At 38.2% G+C, this 24,793-nt stretch overlaps 1 protein-coding gene and 1 long non-coding RNA gene across 3 annotated transcripts in view; both read left to right on the top strand.

Moving 5' to 3' along the window:
• Positions 1 to 24,793, top strand: part of LOC126370271 (uncharacterized) — a 156,980-nt gene that overhangs the window by 123,769 nt on the left and 8,418 nt on the right. For both annotated transcript variants that reach the window (XM_050015096.1, XM_050015095.1), the window contains exon 3: positions 14,349 to 14,484. In XM_050015096.1, coding sequence (XP_049871053.1) covers positions 14,349 to 14,484 — 136 coding nt within the window. The remainder of the gene's footprint in view (positions 1 to 14,348; positions 14,485 to 24,793) is intronic.
• On the top strand, positions 7,303 to 9,209 carry LOC126370355 (uncharacterized). The gene is made up of 3 exons (XR_007566871.1): positions 7,303 to 7,762; positions 8,395 to 8,434; positions 8,603 to 9,209. It is a non-coding gene; the product is annotated as an uncharacterized LOC126370355 (long non-coding RNA).

Raw genomic sequence — 24,793 nt, 5'->3', positions numbered from 1 at the left:
AAACAATAATTTTAAAAAAAATCTGTTGGTCTTCTTCTATCATGTGGATTGTGAGGTGAATTACCAAACCCATCAACCCTGGTGTCAGGGTTATTACTGAGCCGACATAGGCCCCTGACATGGCTTATGTAACGACTACGTACTTATATCAGTAAGTAATAGCCGGGACCAACGGCTTAACGTGCCTTCCGAAGCACGGATCTTTTTACTTTTTGGACAATCAGGTGATCAGCTAGTGATTTCCTGACCAAACTAGAGATCACAATGTGACTTTTGTGATTTGTCCCCACCGGAATTCGAACCCGGGATCTCCGGATCGTGAGCACAACGCTCAAACACTGGACCACGGAGGGAACAGTTGGTTTAAAGAACGAATCCCGCAATGGCTTAAGCCAATGATTGTCGAATTTGTTTCCGAATTCATGTTTGGATCATAAATGATTATCACGTGCTCAGCGGTGAAGGAAAAGCAATGGAGTAAACAATATTTTCGTGGGGTTTTTTATTTGTGCAGTCGGGTTTTAAATATTTGAAGGAATTAGGAGCTCGATTTTTTCTCAGTTATCACAAGCTTGGAATAGTTATTGCGTTGGGCCAAACATTAGGCGGCTAAGCGTGGCAAAAAAAAAAAAATACTGAAGCGAACATGAAAGGACATTATGTCACAGTACATAAAAGCATATTTAATGTATTTATAGATATCTCCATATAGACGATCTAATAGGATTTTGTATTATTCTGAAATAGTTTTATTTATTACACGATCTTCTGTTGAATGGATTGTGGTATCAATGACGCTCAATTGGTGCTGGGCTGAGTGTTACGGTTCCATACATAGTAATGTTACTTATTATATTTCAATACAGCTGATGTCTGTGAGCCGTGGTTGCCCAGTTGGTAGAACGCTTGCCTCTCACTTAGGCCTAAACCAATGCTTGTCGAATTTTTTTTCGAATTCTTCTTTCTTATCGTGTGGGTTGTGAGGTGACGTACCAACCTCATCAACCCTGGTGTCAGGGTTACTATTGAGCCGCCAAAGGCCCCTGACATGACTCATGTAACGACTACTTACTTACATCAGTAAGTAGTAACCGTGACCAACGGCTTAACGTGCCTTCCGAAGCACGGATCATCTTACTTTCGGACAATCAGGTGATCAGCCTGTAATGTCCTAACCAAACTAGGGATCACAAAGTGATTTTTGTGATATGTCCCCACCGGGATTCGAACCCGGGGCCTCCGGATCGTGAGTCCAACGCTCAACCACTGGACCACAGAGGCCGTCAGAGGTGTTTTCAAATTCATATTTGATTATCACGTCCTCAGCGGTGAATAAAAACATCGTGAGGAAACCCACATTCCCGAAAAATTCATCTTGGGATATATGTGACCCGGTTTTCCCTTCGCCGGTTGGAAGGTCCGACAGGCAGTCGCTTCTTTAAAAAACCGGACAAATCTGAACCACGTAAAAACGGGATAATGCTAGGGAGAAGATGATGACAGCTGATATGTATATAGAAGTATTCCTCTTCTATCGTGTGAGTTGTGAGGTGGATTACCAACTTCATCAACCCTGCAGGGTAATTATTGAGCTGCCAAAGGTTCCTTGTCATACTTATATATTATGTATGATAAGTTCCTGTGCGAGCGACTGACGATTGGCCAATCAGTAATAAATTCATAATTTCGCTGTACTCTAAGTCGGTTGTTTCTTTGTGTTTCCGCAAGCTAACCGTACACATTTCATTTGGCGACGACGCAAAACATACAAACAATAAAAAACATAAATAGCCTACATACGTCCCACTGCTGGGCACAGGCCTCCCCTCAATCAACCGATGGGGGTATAGAGCACGCTGCTTGGTGGAGGTATTTTTACGGCTAATAGCCGGGACCAACGGCTATGCAAAACAAGACCAAAAAATCGAAATATATTCGCCAAGGCCAAGACGCGCAGTTACGCGACAGGCAGTAAATAAAAACGGTTATTTAGCTAAATGACTTGTCGTTCCAGCAAATGTCGCCGTTTAGAGAACGTTTGACGTAAAATGGATACCCGGACACTTAGTTACATCCGGTTATTGGATATCGAACCAGTCGTTATTAGGCCTTGAAATATAGACATCTCTCTCGATCATATAAAACACCAGGCTATTTGAAATTGAAACCTTGATTGAATAGGCTTAATAATTTCATTTTGTCCCGGATTAGGAGCGAATAAAATACATAAAAGTTCAGGTATTTATCTTCTTCAGCCTGTCGTAAAAACCGACCGAGCGATGTCTTTTTTGATGAATAGGACATAATGGGCCATTGCCCATCTAGCTCATTGGCTAGACACCTATGAACATAATATGGAGCATCATATTACACGACTTCATGTTATATACGGTCTAAGGCTGATGGTTTCAATGGTATAAATATGCCAATTAAAACACATAATAACGGGTTCTTACCGCGTTTAAATGGGGATATTTAAACGCGGTAAGAACCCGTTATTATGTGTTTTAATTATGATAATAACCGCGTAAACTTAAAACAATGTATAAATATGCCAGTTTTATTTTTGTGAAGAATAAAAAAATACAGTAAAATAATAATATTAAAAAAACAATATTGCCTTTTTTAGACATCGGAATCGTTTATTCCACGTAGTAATTATCATGAATGAACTTGTTGAAGGTTAATTTACATTGTTTTCAATCTTTTAATTATAGGTTTTAGTCGTATATTATATATTTTACTTTTTAAAATGAGGGCTCTCATCATAAATTTTCTGCAATAATACTGTAGTGGTATAAGCATACTATAGATAGCTATGTCATGTCATCTTTGATTATGATCTAATAAATGATCAGTCGTATGCAAGCATTCAGTGGTTTCACTCATATCCCCGAACTCCCTCCGTACATGGTCTATACTATGCTTCATCATCATCAGCCCATTGACGTCCCCACTGCTGGGGCACGGGCCTTCCCTATGGATGGATAGGGAGATCGGGCCTTACCAACACGCGGACCCAGTGCGGATTGATGGTTATTAACGACTGATAATGCAGCCGGGACCAACGGCTTAACGTGCCTTCCGAAGCACGGATGAGCTCGAGATGAAAACTTTTTTTTGTGGTCACCCGTCCTATGAACGGACTTTTCGAAAGGTGCTTAACTTCAACAATCGCAGACCGAGCGCGTTTACCGCTGCGCCACCGAGCTCCTCATACTATGCTTATACCACTACAATACATTTACAAGTGGAATTTTCCGTCGCAAAATTCATTACTTTTTGAGCATTTTATTTATTTTCAATTCTACACTTCTTTGATGAAAAAATCCTTTCGATATTAACCCTAGAATCGTTAGCCGAATGAGAGACCTTTCATTATTCATTACGATGTCACTTAGACTGCTACAGGAAGCCATACCTATATGTAAGTATGTCTGTTAGTGACACCTTATCAAATACTGAGGGGGATGATTCAGATCATGATTCTGAGTTAATATCAAGTGAAATTTCTTGTCGGAAAATCCATGAAAATGTCAGTGTTTTATTTAAATTATTTTGAGTTCCATTATAATAGCGACGGAAAATTCCTCCTTCAAAGTTTTCGTTACGATGTCACTAACATTCTGTATATAACGCTTCAACGAAAAGAAGAAAATGTTAGTGTCCATAGTAATATATGCTCTGCAAACTACACAAAGCGAGAAATATTACAACAGCAAAAAAAGAGAACCGCATACAATTCCACTTACGTTTGTGGCGAAAAGGCAGGTATGCGCAATACCAGTACAAAGACATGTTCGTATTTCGTTACGCAGGTATGTTGTCGATCATTATACAGTTTGTTTACATGTTCGCGCATACAGCCTCCCATATTAGTCAGTTACAAAAGTAAGTAAGTACGTAATTTATAAATAAAGGTGTTGATTCCAGTACCTACACACCATCTGAGTTTTAGTTCAGTTGTACCTGTCATTTTCTTATCCCTCGAAAAGGAAAGAGACGGGTAATTGACAGACATAACGGCCTCCGTGGTCCAGTGGTTTGAGCGTCGGGCTCACGTGCCGGAGGTTCCGGATGCAAATCCCGGTGGGGACACATCACGGAAATCACTTTGTGATCCCTAGTTTGGTTAAGACATTACAGGCTGATCACCTGATTGTGAAAAGTAAGATGATCCGTGCTTCGAAAGGCACGCTAAGCCGTTGGTCCCGGTTACTTATTACTGGTGTAAGTTAGTAGTCGTTACATGAGCCATGTCAGGGGCCTTTGGCGGCTCAATAATAACTCTGACACCAGATTGGCAATTACTAAATAACGATCCGCGCGCACCCCTCACAATTTATGTCTAAACTATGTTCTGAGGGTTTAATCCTAGCTCAGACGCTGGTGAGGAGGGGAGAGTGGCCGTTATATACATAGACTGGTATGAGCCAGTCACAGTATTTTAAATATCGTCATGGGTCAAGACATATAACTCCATGCAAAGAAAGGAAGCACGGAACGATGAACGTTCGAAATGTTCGAATCGTTACACACAATGTCTTTGTACCCACCTTTGGATATCTGCGCTCTGAAGCGGGTACAAAAGTTAGAGGAAATGCGGATACGTTTCTTTTTCACATGTAAGCTCATCATCCTTTCAGGCAGGCAGAGGCATATTTTTTAACAACATAGCAACACGCCTATGTCCCCGAAGGGGTAAGCAGAGGTAGTACACCCTTTTCTCGCCAGCTCTGTTTAAGTCCTTGTAATGTCCTAACTAAATTAGGGTCCTGATGAGGACCGATCACATTGGATCGCCATCGTGGTGAAAGGATCGGCCAGTCTGGAAGTCTTTAAATAGGCTCCGGACACAGGTTGGCCGCTGCAAGGATAATCTCAGCAGGTGGGGATATCTGGTTGATGGTTGCGATGATTGCGAGTGTGGAGTATCACCTTTTGTGCTGTCCTAAGTGCCCTAACACCTGCACTATTAAAGACCTTTACGAAGCCACTGACAATGCCGTAAGCGTGGCCAATTATTGGTCAGCAAAAATTTAGTATCGATCGCCATCGACTCGCAAAGAAGAAGAGACTAAATTAGGGATCACAAAGTGATTTTTGTGATTTGTCCCAAAATGGAAATAATCATTACGGTGACTGATCAGAATATAACGCACATAACATAGCTCCACGCCTGCTGCCCTGAAGGGATAGGCACAGGTGTATAATATACACCAACTCCTCGGCAGATATGTTTGTCTCATGTTATATGAAAAGAGCTATAGCCACTCAATAACCGGGCACAAATGCTGAAAACCACGTGATATCAATTACCTATGATCCAAATCAGTCGTTTGTCGAATTCAGTGGATCAGCACATCTTCCATTGTCATAATCATCATAAACTGCCTATATACGTCCCACTGCTGGGCACAGGCCTCCCCTCAATCAACCGGAGGGGGGTATGGAGCATACTCCACCACGCTGCTCCACTGCGGGTTGGTGGAGGTGTTTTTACGGCTAATAGCCGGGACCAACGGCTTAACGTGCCCTCCGAAGCACGGAATCATCTTACTTTTTCGGACAATCAGGTGATTCAAGCCTGAAAAGTCCTTACCAAACAAAGGACAGTCTCACAAAGTGATTTCGACCATGTCCCCATCGGGAATCGAACCCGGACCTCCAGATCGTGAGCCTAAGGCTCTAACCACTAGACCACGGAGGCTGTTCTTCCATTGTAATAGTCTACAATTTTAAAAAGGATTTATTTTTGTGCTTCTATGCTGTTCTGGGAGCACATAAAAAACATAGAACACGTTCAGCTGCTTCTCTTCCCGGGCATGTCGTAAAAACCGACAGAGGGATTGTGTCCTCTAACATGATGGACTAATGTTATGGGCGATAGGCTGATCCCTTATCACCATAAGGTTCATCATATCCATCTTTGGACTTCGTATCAACAGTGGCTGCAAGTTGTCTTTGATTACTTGTGGCTCTGCCCACCCCATTAGGGATTACGGGCGTGAGTTTATGTATGTATGTATGTTAATATGTATGTTAAGTGAATAATCCCTCTGTCGGTTTCTACCCAGGAAAATAAGCAGTTGAAGGCTTTTTTATTTGCTCTCAGACCAGCTGAGAAGGACAGTTTGAACGTTGATTTATTCGGAAGCACACCCACACTCGCCTTCAATCTATTCCTGACCATTCATTACAATTGCGAGGCGCCTAACGCTTTTCGCTTCGTTAGCTTACTAAACTGTTCCACGTGTGTACGTACTAAGGGTATTGTGACTCATAGTATACAGGTTTTCATTGTGATTTACGCTTTTGATTGAGACATGTCCTAATCCTTTTAAGTGTGCCAAATCAATAGCCAGTTGCTAGGACACCTCAATTGGTATTTTAATCAAAACACATAATAACGGGTTCTTACCTCGTTTAAAGCGACATTTTGTCACTGTTGCAAGTGCTGTTGCATTTCGTTTTAATTATGATAATAATCGCGGTAAACGCGCTCGGTCTGCGGTTGTTGAAGTTAAGCAACTTTCGCAAAGGCCGGTCATAGGATGGGTGACCACAAAAAAAGTTTTCATCTCGAGCTCCTCCGTGCTTTGGAAGGCACTTTAAGCCGTTGATCCCGGCTGCATTAGTAGTCGTTAATAACCATCAATCCGCACTAGGCCCGCGTGATGTTTTAAGGCCCGATCTCCCTATCCATCCATAGGGAAGGCCCGTGCCCCTGCAGTGGGGACGTTAATGGGCTGATGATGATGATTGAATAACCGCGTAAACTTAAAATAATTGGTATTTTGTTGGTTGCGCTACCAATATTATTTTGGGTTTGGGTTTCTCCTCAAATAGCTTTAATTACTTGAACGGACAAAACAACTGCATACATTTTGTTGATGGCGCCTCCATATTGCCCTAGTCAGATGTCTTAAATAATGTTTTAGCCGATCTGCTCCATGGGATTCTTCGAGTACTTTTCAATTAAAAGATGTATTGTTGCTTTTAAAACAATGTTTGTAACATAGAAGAAGTTTTATAAAAAATTAAAATAAAAGATGCGTCGACGTCTCTAGAAGAAAATTGGGTAGTTTCCTAGGTCAAAGATAAGCTATGAAATTCTGATTAAAGGGTCAAAAAACTTTTTCTTTTTTTATCGAACATATTTACTAAATTTACTAAAGAAAAATGTAATAATAAGTGCGACATTTTGCCACGTTTTCTATGACGTCAGAGGTTCCCTTTTCATTTTAATTCCGTGTTTTTTACGTTTAGTAAAAAGTAACTGATTTGAATGGTTGGAAACCTCAGAACAATAACTAAAGCATAGAAGGAAGGCTAAAATAAGAATTCAGAAACTATAAACCGGCTCTCTTCTAGCTTACGACACAAACTATGAGTGAGAAAAGGACAAATGATTCGCTCTTTGCTTCATTTTTTCCGAGGTTGTCACAACATGAAATGTCATTTGGACCTATTGGACTCATTTTAACTCGGCCAAATACATAGTAACATACATAAGAAGATTTTACTTATATTTACCGAACTATTTGACACGGTCGCGTCAACTGTGTTTACGAGTGTCTTGTGTTCAGATTGTTTTAAGTGATAATTTAACAATATTTTTCCAAATAAATGGAAAGAAACTTTTATTTATATCAAATAATTGAGTGTCTCGACTGTGTGACATTATGTCTTGTGTGGTATGGGGCTGCAGCTCACATTCAGGAAGAAAAGAAAATAGCCAACAACTTCTGTCGTTTCATCGGTAAGTTTTTTGTAATTTTCTAGTGAAATGTGAACTGCTGAACAATTTTAGGAAAGTAATATGTTTTGCTGAATAGATTTGTAGCATAAAATATTTGAGATATCCATTATATTATACGTTTCATCGATGAATACGGAATTGATTTGAGGTTATGTTGATTGTCCATAGTGATGTACTAAAATTATCGATACTTTTAATTTTTAGATTTCCTGTAGACGATAACAAAGAGAAAGAATGGATAATTCGCATTAATAGACGAAATTGGATTCCAAATAAGTACAGCCGTATTTGCTCGAAACATTTTACTGCGGATTCATTTATGTGTGTTCCTAATTCAAAGTGGAGGCGTCTTCGAGACGATGCTATTCCTACATTGAACATTATAAATCAGACAGATGAAATGGTGTTTAAATTTAAATTTCAGCCTAGCCTGCATCATCTCACTGCTGGATAGATAGATAAGATATTTGTATCATGTTATCACAACACGTTTATACTATCTATCATTCAACTACATATTATTATGTACTTAATAAACTTAGTATATACTAAGTCTGTAGTTGTTTTATGTCTAAACAATTATGAGTTGTACACGTTTTATATAAGTAAATTATTATTATCTTTGATTTCAGATATTAAATCCAAAAGTGTCGACTGGATTTACATGAAAAGGTATATCAAATAATTTTCTTTTTTTATATTTTTAACATGATATACATATATAGAGTGTATAATTCAACCAGCTGCACAATGCACTTAAATCAGATATATTTTACTTTTATTTTTATAGATTATTTTGTACATATACTATTTTAACATTATTATTAAACTTTATTTCAGTCAGTTCAAGAAGACGAGATGAAAAATTTAAAAGAAAAGCTGAACAAGTCCCGCCTCAAGATCAAACGACTTAATGAAAAAAAAAAAACAATGTGACAGGGTGTCACAAAGACAGTTTCTAAGCAAATTGACACTGTTTAGAAATTAATAAATTTGTATTTATTGTAAATATAATGTACATAATTAATAACGTGTGAAATAAATACTTGCTAATGAAAATGAACAGATTTACGATCTAATTTATATTTCATTTTACCTCCTGTTCTTATTTACTCCTACTCCAACACTCCAGGTTGATACGAACTGCGCCCAATAAAGAATGTAATGAATGTTATAGATTTGTGTAAGCGACTTAGATAAATCTTGACTAAACCTTCCTTTACAAATACAAATATACTTTATTGCACACAACATACAATACTTACAAGTTTTACACGAAAGATACAGTACACCACCTACCTACCTTTTACTTTCCCTTTCTGTTCTCTTATGAATACTTGTATGCCGTATTTTTTAAGTATAATGCTATATCTAGTAGGTACGAGTATGGTAATCCTAGTATTGAAACAGCTTGTAGCCCTAGTAAAGACCGCCATTTTATGTTTACAGAGTGGCACGTTTTTTCTGTAGGTATTTCCAGTCCATACTCTTTTCTATGTCTATGGCGTGACCCCATCGGGCCTCTTACCGTCTGTGCGGCTTAGACCCGGCGGCGGCGGTTCCAATTTGCACGGCACGTCGATCGACACCAGTGCACGGCGGATGACATCATAAATAAATTCGAATATTACAAAATACTTACCGATGAAACGATAACAGTTGGCTATTTTCTTTCCTTCCTGAATGTGAGCTGCAGCTCCAAACTAATATAAACCAGACCGGTAAGTATCTAACCAAAAATGGTTAGATACTTACCTATCAGAGACAAGAGTCTCCTTTCATCAAGAAGAAGATAATTGCATCCTACAAAAAGAAATCTTGTAAAAAAAAATTATCGACATTAATTGTAAGTAAATTTAATTTTATCGACATATTACTAAAGTGAAACCCAACACTAGGCAATGAAAAACTTGTGACAACCTACGAAATTACGAAACAATTTTTGTATATGCGTCTTTGTCTAACATTACGCCGGTTCCGTAAGATAAAGTAGAGCAGAATTATAGAGTTCTGTTGCTATTTTAGCCTTCCTTCTATGCTTTAGTTATTGTTCTGAGTTGGAAACTATTGTTGAAGTTTTTTATCTGTCAAAGTCGAATGACAGCTACAGCTGCGCGCTCCCCGCAGACGGTTCGCTCGTTTCATTGAGAGCCAACATCTTCCCGCTTCGGTTTGGAGCAATTACACCAAAAAGACCTTCAGTGCTCTGCGCGTTCAATATAACAACGCTTTCAGGAGGTTGTTGGGGCTGCCCTGGCGCTGCAGTGCCTCGGAGATGTTCGCCTCTTGGAGCACTGATGTCTTCCAGGCGTGTGGCTTCTCTGTGGGAGCGAGTGCGGGGCAGCAGCAACAGTCTCCAAAGGATGGAGAGTCCCATCCTCACTCACTGGATGTAATACATGCATGTGACATCCAATGAAAATTATAAATTTTACTAACTTAGATATAATATTCTGTTACTAACAAAATATGGATAAATATCCGAAATAAATATTTCATTTCATTTATTTCATTTCATTTCTTACTTTAGTCTTCAATCATATGGGCGTCAGACAGACACAGATGCGCGTGTACGATAACGTCAACGTGTAGAGTCTGTGTAAAATGTGGGTTTTTGTATGAAGTGTCCGGGTTGCAGCAATAGATAGACTCGTTTATAAACAAATTCAGCTACATGGCGATGTATACAGGGTGTTAGTGACATCGTTACGAAAACTTTGAGGGATGATTCAGACTATGGTTCCGTGTTGATATCAAATGGAATTTTCCGTCACAAACATATGGAACAAGAAATTGTTTGGATTTTCCAACAGGAATTCCACTTGATATCAACTCTGAATCATCCCTTTCAGTATTCGTTACGATGTCACTAACACCCTGTAAAAGCGTTCACGCAAAAGCGTTGGGCCGCGCGTTTGATTAATATGCATTAGGGCACAGTTCAACGACACTTTAGCAAGATACATATACTTACGAGCTCAGTCGCAAAGGCAAAGATGCAGACTGCATTTAAAACAGATCTTGGAAACATAACATAAACTCATGACTATATCGCATTTGGGGTAATCAGAGGTGTAACCATCGCAATATGAATTTTGAATCGTGAGCTGAACAATCCCCCTCAGTATTCGTTGCGATGTCACTGTATATTATTATCATATCATACCACCACCACCAAACCATATTTTTTTTTCTTATTTATTATATTCATCATCATCACTAATTTAAGAGCCACGCTCTTGCCGATGTAGCATTCTCCATACTACTTTTTAAGATACTAGTTTCCCTCTTGCCTTCCACTCCGCAGTACTCTATCTGGCGCGAGTGGGATGGCGCCCAGAGTAGTCTATTTCAAAGTCATACTAAGACTCCTGTCCTCTGCCCCTGAATAGTACTGACAGTTTCAGCTGCCCTCTGTACAGTCATGTGACTTGCCACTTCCATCCTGCATTGCCGCACCCATGGCTCCCATCACTTTGAGCAAGGGTTCTACGTTAAACCTGGTAGGTATGGGTCTCTATCTGAACTCAGCCACCATTTCCCTTCACTTTATTATGTTAAAGGCTAATTGGAAATTTATGGAATTGTTATTCTATTTATATGTTCCTGGAATATAGGTGACGCTGTGTTGCTTGTGGAATCCTCGCCTGTACCAAGTTGACTGTACCAAGAAATAATAGGTTGTAAAGTACGACCAGGAAGAATAATAATTTATAAAACGTATTAAAAATGACTCCAGGTTAACTCGACTTGGAAAGAATTTTCTTATAAAATAACGTGTCCAATCTTCTTTTATAGATTCAATCTGGTTCGGTGAAAGAATTCAAATCGGGACGGGAATCTTGAAAAGGACCCACGGAGAATTGCCAGTGAAAAAAAAAATAAGAAAAATGTACAGTTCAGGTATTCTGTACCTGGACGGTCGTTTCAAAAGCTGGATATGCAGTGAATTGGGTACAAACGGATATTATTCTCTTTCATCGCTTAGTAAAGATTATTTCGAACGATCACTACAATCTTCTTCTATTGTGTGGGTTGTGAGGTGGATTACCAACCCCATCAACCCTGGTGTCAGGGTTACTATTGAGCCGCCATAGGCCCCTGATATGGCTCATGTAACGACTACTAACTTACACCAGTAAGTAGTAACCGGAACCAATGGCTTAACGTGCCTTCCGAAACACGGATCATCTTACTTTTGGGCAATCAGGTGATCAGTCTGTAATGTCCTAACGAAACTAGAGATCACGAAGTGATTTTTAGGATCCCCACCGGGATTCGAACCTGGGATCTGCAGATCATGAGTTCAACGCTCAACCACTGGACCATAGAGGCCGTTGTAAGCTGGTAATATCATTAGTGACAGCACAACAACGTTCTTAATACGATACTGACGTCATCAGGTTAAATGTTTTCATGTGTTGAATTTACATTTATAAATTTATACATACAAACAAATAAAATGATAATATGTGTCAAATACTAAATACTTTGTGATCCCTAGTTTGGTTAGGACATGTCAGGCTGATCATCTGATTGTCCGAAAGTAAGATGACGTGTGCTTCGGAAGGCACGTTGGTCTCTGTTACTAATTATTTATATAGGAACGGAAAGTAGTCGTTATATGAGGTGTCATGGGCCTTCGGCGGCTCAGGGTGAAGACAGTGAAAGTTCGTTACTGTAACCTACCTACCGTTCCATTAATTGAAATGTTTGTGGTAAAAAGATTTTGTTTCAAATTATATTAACCCTTAAAAAATACCCCGTTGTTACATAATATCCAAAATTTAATATTCAATCCATTGCGTTGTGGCATATACTTTAAATTGATTTTCAACAATTATTATTTCCTTTGACAAAATAATTGTAACTATCAGACAATGAGTTGCGTAATTTGATCCCGTGCAATGTGAAAATTAATTTAAACTCACAAAGAGATTTTTTTGGAATTTCGAATGGACGGGGTAATGGTTAACACGCTCGTCGTGGCTTTGCAACAGCTGCGGTTCAAGTCCCGTCCGAGTCAAATTCATTGTCTCTTTGTTAGTGTCCCAAAGCACGAGTAGGAACTATGAAAACGAAAATAAGAATAGAATAAATTTATTGTCAGTAACAGGTTAAATTCATACTTTTGTAGCGACACATTTCGTTACATTTTACAATGTCGGCGTTCTTGATAGCAAGCAACGGCAACGTGGCCCTGTGGCTGGCAATCTCTCCCGTTCCGTCACCAGGCTAGGTACACTGCCTATATTTAATATAACCGCGTGTTATTTCCCGGTGTTCCTCATAATTTGTAACCAGTGTTTACTGGACAATACATATTCTAAACTCACTAAGTGTTTTTACTTTCGTGACTTCCTCCTCCCCCGATACCGACCCCGCCGGCGTGGTCGACGATTTCCCTCATTCAGCGCTTATCGCTGTCAACCTACTAGGGTCGATTAATTCTTTAAAATATATTTCCTCTCAAACGACGCCCTGAGCCGAGGTTCGCGCCCAACTGGGCACCCTCAGGCCTGTTGTCTTAAACGTTGTATTGGGTGAGAGCCTTCAGCGCTCCCCATTTGTCCGGCCAAGTAGTTAATACCACTTGCGGCAAATGTACAACAAGTCACGTCAAAAAAAGCATATTTCGGATAATAACTCTTGTAGGAGACCTGAGCCTGAAATATAATGTAACATAACAAATAATTACTTTATTGCACGCACAGGAAATACAAAACTGAAGAACAAATTATATCATTTCAGAATGATGTTCTGAATCATCCCCGTCAGTATATGTTACGGTGTCACTAACACCTCTACGCATTTGTATGATTACCTGAACGTAATTGTACGGGGTGTAAGTGACATCGTAACGAATACTGAGGGGGATGATTCAGCTCATTATTTTGAGCTAATGTCAAGTGGAAGTGCGACGGAAATTTCATCTTGATATTAACTTAGAATCATGGTCTGAATCCCCTAGATTCGTTACGATGTCACTAACACATACAGGTATATGACAGTTACAGTATACATAGCATCGACAAATTAGTAATTTTGTTAACAAAGCAGTCTCCATTAAATAAAATATGAAATTAAAATAGAACAATATTATATACTTATATGAATTTACTTCTTCTTTTTCTCTCGTGTGGGTTCAGAGGTGCATTACCAACCTCATCAAACCTGGTGTCAGGGTTACTTTTGAGTGGCCAACGGCCCCTGACATGACTCATATAACGAGTACTTACATAATACATCAGTAAGAAGTAACCGGGACCAACGGCTTAACGTGCTCTCCGAAGCACGGAACATCTTACTTTCGGACAATCAGGTGATCAGCCTGTGATATCCTAACCAAACATGGGATCACAAAGTAACTTTTGTGATATTCCCCCACCGGGATTCGAACCCGGGACCTCCGGATCGTGAGCCTAACGCTCAACCACTGGACTACGGAGGCCGTTATGAATTTACTTATTATACACTATTATAGTTTAGGATTAGAACATAAATATAAATAGAGTCCAATAAACGGTCTTATTGCTTTGTGTTTAATCAAGTTTGTTAAAAATGTTTTTCTTCCGGAACATTCCAGATGAACAGGTCAAACGGGTCTCAAGTGCTGCTGCGGAGGTTGGACCTTGGCATGGCTGGCAACTACAGCTGTGAAGTCACTGCTGACTCTCCGTCCTTCGCCACCATGATCGCGCACAAATATGTTGATGTTGTTGGTAAGTTACATTCAGAACCTCCTAAGACGACATACTATATTTCCGATAATGGATTCAGACGTAATTGGATCAAATAGGCTAGTTTCCAACTAGTCAAATCAGTTGCTTTTTACTAAACGTCAAAATACTAAATTACCTACTACGGAATTTGTATGAAAAAGCACACTGTGACGTCATAGAAAAATGTGATAAAATGTCGAACTTATTTATACGTTTTCTTGATTCAAATTCATAAATAAGTTGAATAGAAAGAAGAAGATCTTCTTCTTATATCGTGTGGGTTGTGAGGTGAATTACAAACCTCATCAACCCTGGTGTCAGGGTTACTACTGAGCCACCAAAGGCACCTGACATGACTTATGAAAATGAAGATAATGTAAGAGTGAATGAGTGAATGAAGAGAAGAAAATGTTTTTCGTTAGTTTTAGATGTGTCTTTATTTAGTAATCAGAATTTCATAATTTATCTGGAACCTAGTACACGGACCAATTCTGATGAATTTCATTTAATGGTGAAAAAAGTTACATTTTGCATTGGTAGAAAGTACCACACAGTCAAGTATTACTGGTTAGCATGGCAAGGGCATGTACGGTCACGAGCATTAATATGTATACACTTTGGTACCATGTCACATTAACTTTTTTGACAAATTGAACTGTATGTCTCACTAAATGTCAAATATGTTAGTGCGACAGAGTCCTAAAGTGGGTACATTATATTGCTCATGACTGTACTCGTAATGAGGAAGAATGAAAAGCATATAACGAGAAAAGTTATGAGCATGAATGTGAATGGACGTGGTAGGTGTAATGTGAAGAAGGATATGTGTGTGAAATGTGTGTGAAAGGTGTGTCCGCTTATGTTTTCCTTCACCGCTGAGCACGTGATAATCATTTATGATCCAAACATGAATTCGAAAACAAATTCGACAATTATTGGTTTAGGCCTGTGCTGGATTCGTACCTGCTGCTACCACGGCTCAAGGAGGATGATGATTTTTTTTTGACGTGACTTATTGTAGATTTGCCGCAGATGGCATTAACTACTTGGCCGGATAAAAAGAGGATGATGATGGTTTGGATTTTTAAATGCATTCAGAGCCTTACGGCTTCAAAGAAACATCAAGTACTCAATACCGGTGAACATGTACTTGAGGACCTGTACGCGAGAGGAGCCGATGAATGCCACCGAAAATGCAGGCCGGGTGGCAAAATATTGGGCTGAAAAAATCTGAATGCCATCGAAACGATAAGAAGAAGATGCGAGTGTGATAATTTAAAGCGTTGTCTCAGGATCCTTGTTAACGAAATCTTGCAATAGACAAACTAGTTACAATTCAGGTAATTTTTCGTCTCAATCTTTACACATACTTACTGATATTAATTGAAAGAAATCGAGGTTCTGGAGAAGAATGCGATTTTTTAAAAAACGGTTGCGTGGTTTTCCCTAGGCGATATGTGAAACGTAAAGTATGTTGTAATAGTCTTTTCATAATATAACGAGCATTGTAGCAAGTGAGTTTGAAATATAAAACCGACGACATTTATAGTAAATTGCTCCTCCGTTCGATCGGAGCGCAAATGTTACCATGACGTGTTTGTTGGAAAATTGAAATCATAAAAATTCAATTTTAGTACGTCTTTTTCGCTACACCTATAGTTTCACGCACATACCTACTTCTACGAAATAGAAAAAAAAAGTTGGAAGGGCTAAGTGAGCGCAAACGCATGCCATACCATATGTGGGATTAATGTCGGGACAAACCCTTTTAGGGTTTTCCGATGTTAACTATTTAAAATGTAGCATTAAATTGTATCTATGATAAATAAATAAATAATACAATTATGAACATGCTTTAACTTTACACTCCACTCGTCCGCAAACCTTACGACGCACTATTTGTGTACTATAACTTGCAGGGCAAAAAATCAGTCGACTATTATGAAATGAGATCCCTCCTTATCACAGGGAAGCTATAAATCTTAGTATGACCATCTTATATGTACAGCGCCATGTATATATTTTTTTGATTTCCATAAATCTAATGATTTGTACAGCGTTTTTGTGTCAGTTCTTTATCTCCATTATCATCTTCTTAGTATTATCCCGTTTCTGACAGGGTCCGCTTACATAACCTGAAGATTTGACAGGTCCGGCTTTTTACAGAAGCGACTGCCTGTCTGACCTTCCAACAAAAAAAAAAGCTTTTGTCTTTTATCTCCAATAAACGATATATTATTATTATTTATATAGTTGACAACTCTTCGCCCTAACAGTTAGTGATAAACATAATAAATCACACCTACCCAATATACGTCACACAGCTTGGCATAGACCTCCCAATGAACCGGAGGGGGTATGGAGCATACTCCACCACCCTCTTCCACTGCTGCTTGGTGAAGGGTTTTAGTAGCGTGCCTTTCAAAGAACGGAATCATCTTGCCTTTCCGGAGAATCAAGTGAATAAAATAACATATTATATACAGGGTGTTAGTGACATCGTACATTTTTAAAGGTGATTGAGACCATGATTTTGAGTTGATATCAATGGAATTTTCCGTCGCAAAAGTATGTAACTGAAAATACGCATATTTATGAAACGCGACATTCGTGCCTCACCCAACAGGGTCCATATAATACCAGGGTCGTGGTTCACGCCGCGACTTGTGCTGAGTGAGGCCCTTTTATCTCAGGACGTCCACCACCACCTTATGATCATTGTAACTAACATCCTCCTATGCTTTTTGTAATTGTTTTGTGATTATTATTTTTTTTAAGTGATGTTATTGTCTTGTCTTTGTATGTGGCGTCCTTTTATAATAAACAATTTCTATTCTATTCTATTCTTATTCTATTCTAAAATAATTAAAAGAAACCTTAAAACTTTCATGCATTTTGCGACGGAAAAATCCACTTGATATTTACTTAGAATCATGGCCTGAATCATCCCCCTCAATATTTGGATAAGATTTGTAGTGTGAAAGGCGTTAATATTTTTAATTATAAAATTGCTATGTCTAAAATAATGCTACTAATATTGCCTATAACAACAACAGATCCTGTCGGTTTGATTTAGAATCAAACGCGATTTTAAAGGAAATAGGGAACTTTGTATTAATCTTCACGAGCTCATGGTTTCAATTCACTAACATCAAAGACAAAATGCTCTCGCTTCCTTTTACGGAGCAAAAAACTTCAATATTCGGTCTTTACCCATAAAATTGCTGTTTTCTAACACTGGCTACTTTAAAAATCGATTTCTCGTATTCTGCTAAGAATTCCAAATTCAAATTAGCTCTAAAGTGGGTCGATTACTAAGTTCAAGATAAAATTATTCTTAAATTGATGATGATGAATATTACAACAGAGTACAGAGACTTACAAAGTAACATTTTGTTTAATATGTCTGCACCGGGAATCAAACCCAGGACCTCTAGCTAGATTCTGAGCCTCTAACCATAACACCATGATAGGATGTTGTTATGAAACAAATTTCTAAACATAAGTTTTTCTTCAATCCTTTGAAAGTATTCTCTTTTGAAATTGAATGGCATGGAAGTATTTAACGAGAAAGCCTCAACTTCTTAAGTGATTAGAACAAAGTATACTTGTAAAGTCAAATTTCCCGTTGCTTCTAATAAGATCTTGAAGAGGTATAATATTATAAACATCCTCTTTTGTTATGGTTACAATAGATTTACAACAATATAAGTAATCTCCATTAATAATAAACAAATCATTATTATCATTTCTTTGTACACAATACTACAGGCAATAGGAACATACAAAGAAAAAAGACAGAAGATTATTATCTAAACCAATATAAACAAATAGCAATTATATAACTACTATATAAACAGGTTGGCCCGGAAGTTCACGTTCAAAATGAAAAATTAGATAGAGGGGCTCATTAGCTACCAGAAACACCCCCATATATGTTCAGCGATTATTTACGGTTTAGGAGATATGACCCATTTTGTACCTTTTTCTAGATTTTCTACCTTACTTCAGAAATCATCATTTTGTCGCTATCTCTTTCTTAATAATTATTTTATTTTACTTCATCACTATTCTTAAGGATGAGTACCGCAACGTGAAAAAATAAAAATAGTCATATAAAAGATAAAAAAAGTTATCAAAAAAAAAAAGTCAAAGTGACTTTCTGGTAGCCAATGATCACCTCTATCTAATTTTTCATTTTGAACCTGAACTTCTGGGCCACCCTGAATATAACATTTGTACCTGAAATATAAGTTGAAATAGATGCATCTCAATACGCATTGTTTTTATGTGTCTAATTGTAGGTTTTCGTCAGAGGTCGATAACTAATTGGCTAAGATTATAAGTTGTCTTCTACTTCCGAGTGGTAATCCAACCTTCATTTGTTTTATACAGGGTGTGAATATTGAGGGGGATGATTCCGCTCATGATTCTAATTTAATATCAAGTGGAATTTTGCGACGGAAAATTCATGATTTCTTTTGTTTTTTTTCAATCAATCCATCAATAATACTTTGTTGCACAACAACATATACAAAGGACATAAACATACGAATAAAACATAAGCACAATATGCGGCCTTATTGCTAAACAGGAATTTCTGCCAGATTGATTTTTTTTTTCAATTGTTTACTCTTGCGATGGAAAATTCCACTTGATATTAACTCAGAATAATGAGCTGCATCCCCTTTCGTATTCATTACAACACACAAACAGAATACAGAGGGAGATGATTCAGAACACGATTCCGAGTTGATATCAAGTAGCATTTCCCGTTAGAAAATTCTTGACTGTTTTTTTTTAAATTATTTTCAGTTCCATACTTTTGTGACGGAAAATTCCACTTGATATCAACTCCAAATCATGTTCTACATCATCTCTCAAAGTTTTCGTTATGATGTGACTAATACTCTTTATACTATTATGTATTTTTACACAGAAGGATTAATGTTTATATTTTAAAATAGATAACATTTTACAATTTCTTCACTGCGCGGTAAGAATCTGTCAAACAGAAGCCAGCCTTGTAACGTTCATTAGCATAGTGATGGATCCGTCGAGATAAGCTCTATTGATTATTTTCTATCTCACAGCATGGAAGGTTGTATACGAAACGGTATAGGTTAATATTACTATCGCCTTACAAAATCGAAGGTATCTTGAAACTTTTCTCAAATAAGAAATCAGTTCAGTGCCTCGTGTCTCGTTACTTGTCAACTCAAAACTCAGAGATATTGTGTCGTCTCCGAGTTGTTACACACTTACCAAATTAAATTTTAGGATAAAACAACTTTTAAATTGGCCGAATTGATGTCATGCACGTATTTGTGCTATATAAAAATCAAATCAAATCAAATCAAAGGACAGTCTCACAAAGTGATTTCGACCCCATCGGGTATCGAACCCGGACCTCCAGATCGTGAGCCTAACGCTCTTACCACTAGACCACGGAGGCTGTTATGTTTATGATGATTAAAAAAATGTTTTTGTGGCATTTACTAATGCCCACTGCAGATCGGTTTAAGCTTAGCTTGCATAGCTAAATGGCCTATGATTAACGTTCCATTGTTGTGTGTTTTTATTTTAAGTATATCACATTATTTAGGCGACAAAGTTTTTCAGTTTCGTCCATAAGCGGTACCTAGTTGCGTCGTGCGGAACGAAATCTAAGACACGTTTAGAAACTAATTTTCACCATTGGCCTATTGTAGTAAGCCTCAATATATGCGTTTTCACGAGGCTCGCGTGGCTTCTCGCATGGAAAGTTTTTGTATCATTTATAGGCGATGGATTGGAGAGGTACTCGCATGACCGAAGACAATCCCTGTTTCTTCAAATAAGGTGTATGCTGGAATCAGCATTATACAAGGACTTAATAATATTGGAGAAAAATATTTTTTATATTTTACATATTTTCCTTTCCAGATGTGAACTTTCACACAAGTGGGTAAGACTACTGACCCGTAAAAGAGTGATTCGATAAAATGAAATAATTCGCTAGTCTTTTCCTTAACCCGTCACATGCCACACGATTTCAAGCGGCTAATGGATTGTCAAATATGTTTCCTGTTTACCAAAATTTTCCACTTAGCGATTTCGCAAAGATGTGTTTTTGTATCGATGTTCGCTTAAACCATTAGTTTTAGAATAATCGATTTAAATCAATAATACGAATACGGAATTTGAAGACATATTTCGCGTATTTGAGAGCCGTGATAGCCCAACGCTTGCCTCACTTTGAGGTCGCAGGTTTGAATCCAGCACAGGTCTAAACCGATGATTGTCGAATTTGTTTTCGAATTCATGTTTGGATCATAAAAGAATATCAAGTTCTCAAGAAAAACATCGTGAGGAAACCCACATTCCCGAGAAATGCTTTTTCAGGTATGTGACCTAACCTGTAATAGGCTGGTTTTCCGTTCGCGGGTTGGAAGGTCACACAGGCAGGCAGTCGCTTCTGTAAAAAACCGGACCGGTTCGGTTCTCTATCATAAACTGCCTATATACGTCCCACTGCTGGGCACAGGCCTCCCCTCAATCAACCGGAGGGGGGTATGGAGCATACTCCACCACGCTGCTCCACTGCGGGTTGGTGGAGGTGTTTTTGCGGCTAATAGCCGGGACCAACGGCTTAACGTGCCCTCCGAAGCACGGAATCATCTTACTTTTTCGGACAATCAGGTGATTCAAGCCTGAAAAGTCCTTACCAAACAAAGGACAGTCTCACAAAGTGATTTCGACCATGTCCCCATCGGGAATCGAACCCGGACCTCCAGATCGTGAGCCTAACGCTCTAACCACTAGACCACGGAGGCTGTTAGACCACGGAGGCTGTTCGGTTCTCTATGAAGTGTTATAAATAAGTAATAAAAAAGGTACCTACTTAGTAGTCATGATCATTGGCGTACCTAAAAGATACGCTGAAGCTGATAAAGTGAGAAAATTGTAAGACTCGAAAATTTGAAAGGCTAGGCGTACATACGTGATGTAAATGGAAATTTTTCAGTACGATGTGAGTGGCCCAAAAATAAATACCTTGAAGCCTGAGCCTTAGTACGTCGAGTAAAGCCTTTTGTGCTATCCTTTAGACTGCCTACGAAAATTTTTCTCGCTAAACATTAACGAATATCTACATTATGTAGACAAATATTACCCCCGAAGTTTCCTTTTTCCTGAATCATCATAAAGTCTCCCTTTAAATTCATCAATCAGTCTTACAAGGAAGTCCTTTTTTATGTCAGCGATGGAGATATTTACGAGGGATTGTAAAACGGATTGATTTCTAAGATTACTGAATGTGAGATGATTGGCGCGGGCAGTGGGTATTAAATTACCTTCCATGGAACTTTTATAGAGCGACCCTCAATTATGTCCTGCTTGTTTTTACACTACGAACTCTGAATTTCAATAAGTTTCTTCAAAAGGGTTATTTGATATTTGTTGTTTGGAATTGTTTGTTTTATATTATGATCCGGGATATAATAAAACTTATCATATCATCCAACGACCTTTCCTTGCTGTCGTCTAATTCTATAGAACCCAGGGTACTCGTACTTTTCGATATTAATCATTTTTCTATGTTTGGATCATACTATAGATAATTGATATCATGTGGTTTCTGAGATTTGATCCCAGTTAATGGCAATAGGCTGTCCTGCAATTACATGAGACTTAAATATAACTGACAAGAATTTAGGTATACATGTCGTGGCTACATGCATCATGGTGTGGCCAACGAATGATATTCTATTTGATGAAATATGACCATTTCATGAAATGATCAATTTTAAGATCTGGCTACGACATATTTGCCTACCTCTTAGAGTCAGGCGTGATACTATATACATATAATTATGTCAGGAATGAGGGATATCGTAAAATTTTATCGTATCATCTTAAAACATAATTTCAGTTCTTCACTGCACTGTCTACCGAATCTCTTCGATCATCTTTACTATCGATTCCAGGGTGTTCTTTGATTTTTCTAATTTTAGCCCATACTTTGATAGCGGTCGGCGGAAAACCTTCAAGTATAATTATTCTCGAGTGGATTCTTTGATTTTCCTCATCACAATTATTCTGAATGCCAAAACAATTCGTTGCAAACGCGCAATCATGCAAGCAGGGGTGAATATTTGAAAAGAATGAAATTTATGAAGGTCTCACTAGCTTATATTTTCCGCAATATCTCGTAATCCAATTTGCCAATAATGTGAATTGCTTTCCAGGCGATATCTCGTACTGGATTTACATAATATTTTCTGTGATTCAATTTGTCAAATGCAAAAAAATTGTTTGTACGTTCGGTTTTCCCCGAAGTCAGGAGGCGAAACGTCAGAAAGACTTTGTAAATTAATATAATTGGAGTTTTAATTTTTGCAGCTACTGTTACGGGGGCAGCTAATGAAAAATGAATGTCAAATTAGAACATTGCTTGTTTGGACAAATTATTTCAATGTGGCCTTTTTAAATTTAAATGTATATGCGTGCGGTTATTCAACCAATTATTAGAATCAATTCCAGAGAGAATTATATAAATGGATTTTAGCTACAAATTATTACAAAATTAAAGGTTTTATGATTTTTGATAACTTTTTACGTGAACATGATATAAACATATAAAATTTTTGACATGTAGGTAACTGTAGGTACTTTATTATTTATTATTTATTGTTCTTGGCATTGTGTTTTGACTATTTTAATTTAACAAATTCCTTTTTTTTTTGACTTGTTAGTACACTAAAAAAATTGCATGATTGTGTTATTGCCGAATATGCTGTACCTACTTAAATAATTATTGTTACCACCTGTATTTGATTTGATTTGAATACCCTGCAAAAATTGTCTCTACAAGAGATGTAACGTATACAGGGTGTTAGTGACATCGTAACGAAAACTTTGAGGGATGATTGAGGCCATGATTCTGAGATGATATCAAGTGGAATTTTCCGTCGCAAAAGTAAGAAATTGAAAATAATTAAAAAAAACACAAAAATTTTAAGGAATATTCAGACTGAAAATTCCACTTGATATCAACTCAGAATCATGGTCTGAACCATCCCCCTCAGTATTCGTTACGGTGTCACTAACACCCATACCTACTTGTATGGCTACCGTATGTACTTGTGTGGGGTGTAAGTGACATCGTAACGAATACTGAGGGGGATGATTCAGCTGATTATTCTGAGTTAATATCAAGTGGAAGTTTTCATCGCAAAAGTATAGAATTGAAAATAATTTTAAAAAACTAAAAAAAATCATGAATTTTGCGACGAAAAATTCTACTTGATAGTAACTCAGAATCATGGCCTGAATCATCCCCCTGAGTATTCGTTACGATGTCACTAACACCATGTATATAAGTACATATATATTATTTTGTTGGTGGCCTGACCTTCGTTTTACTACTACGGTGTCCTACGGCCCTTATATAACATATAATATGCTCACGCCTATTTCCTACCAGGGTAAGCAGAGACTATGGAATTCCATTTGCTTCGATCCCGACACACTTGTCTTGCTTCCTCCACATTCATCAATCGTTTCATACACTCACACCGATTCAGAGTAGATTGTACTAATTTTAAGGACATCTTCAATTTGATCAATGTACGTCTTCTAGATCTTCCTCTGCCAGCCCCACCACCAACCTTCGCTTTATATACTGCTTTCGTAGTCCTATTATCTTTCATCTGCTCTACGTGTCCAAACCAACTTAACGTTCTGTTTTCAATCTTGGTCATTATATCGTCTTTTAAACCACATCTCTCTGTTATCACACTGTTTTTCACTCTATCACTCAATGCAACGCCGCAGATGATACGCAAAGACCTAATTTCTACGGCATTCATCCTACTTTTATCTTCTTCTGCCATACCCAACATTCACTACCGTACAACTATTGCATTGTGAACAGCCATCCTAGCATCTTGTATTGTTGCATCAACGGCCTCCGTGGTCTAGTAGTTGAGCGTTGGGCTCACGATCCGGAGGTCCCGGGTTCGATTCCCAGTGGGGACATATCACGAAAATTACTCTGTGGTCCCTAATTTGGTTAGGACATTACAGGCTAATCACCTGATTGTCCGTAAGTAAGATGATCCGTGCCTCGGAAGGCACGTTAACCCGTTGGTCCCGGTTACTACTTACTGATGTAAGTAAGTAGTCGTTACATGAGCCTTTGGCGGCTCAATATTAACCCTGACACCAGGGTTGATGAGGTTGGTACTCCACCTGACAACCCACACGATAGAAGAAGAATCTTGTGAGATACATTGGCTACTAACAACTACATGCAGTGCCCCATTTT

Source organism: Pectinophora gossypiella, chromosome 10 (assembly GCF_024362695.1).
Source record: "Pectinophora gossypiella chromosome 10, ilPecGoss1.1, whole genome shotgun sequence".
Classification (NCBI taxonomy): Eukaryota; Metazoa; Arthropoda; class Insecta; order Lepidoptera; family Gelechiidae; genus Pectinophora; species Pectinophora gossypiella.
The sequence above is the reverse complement of the archived record's forward strand: the minus strand, read 5'-3'. Positions and strand labels throughout refer to the sequence as shown.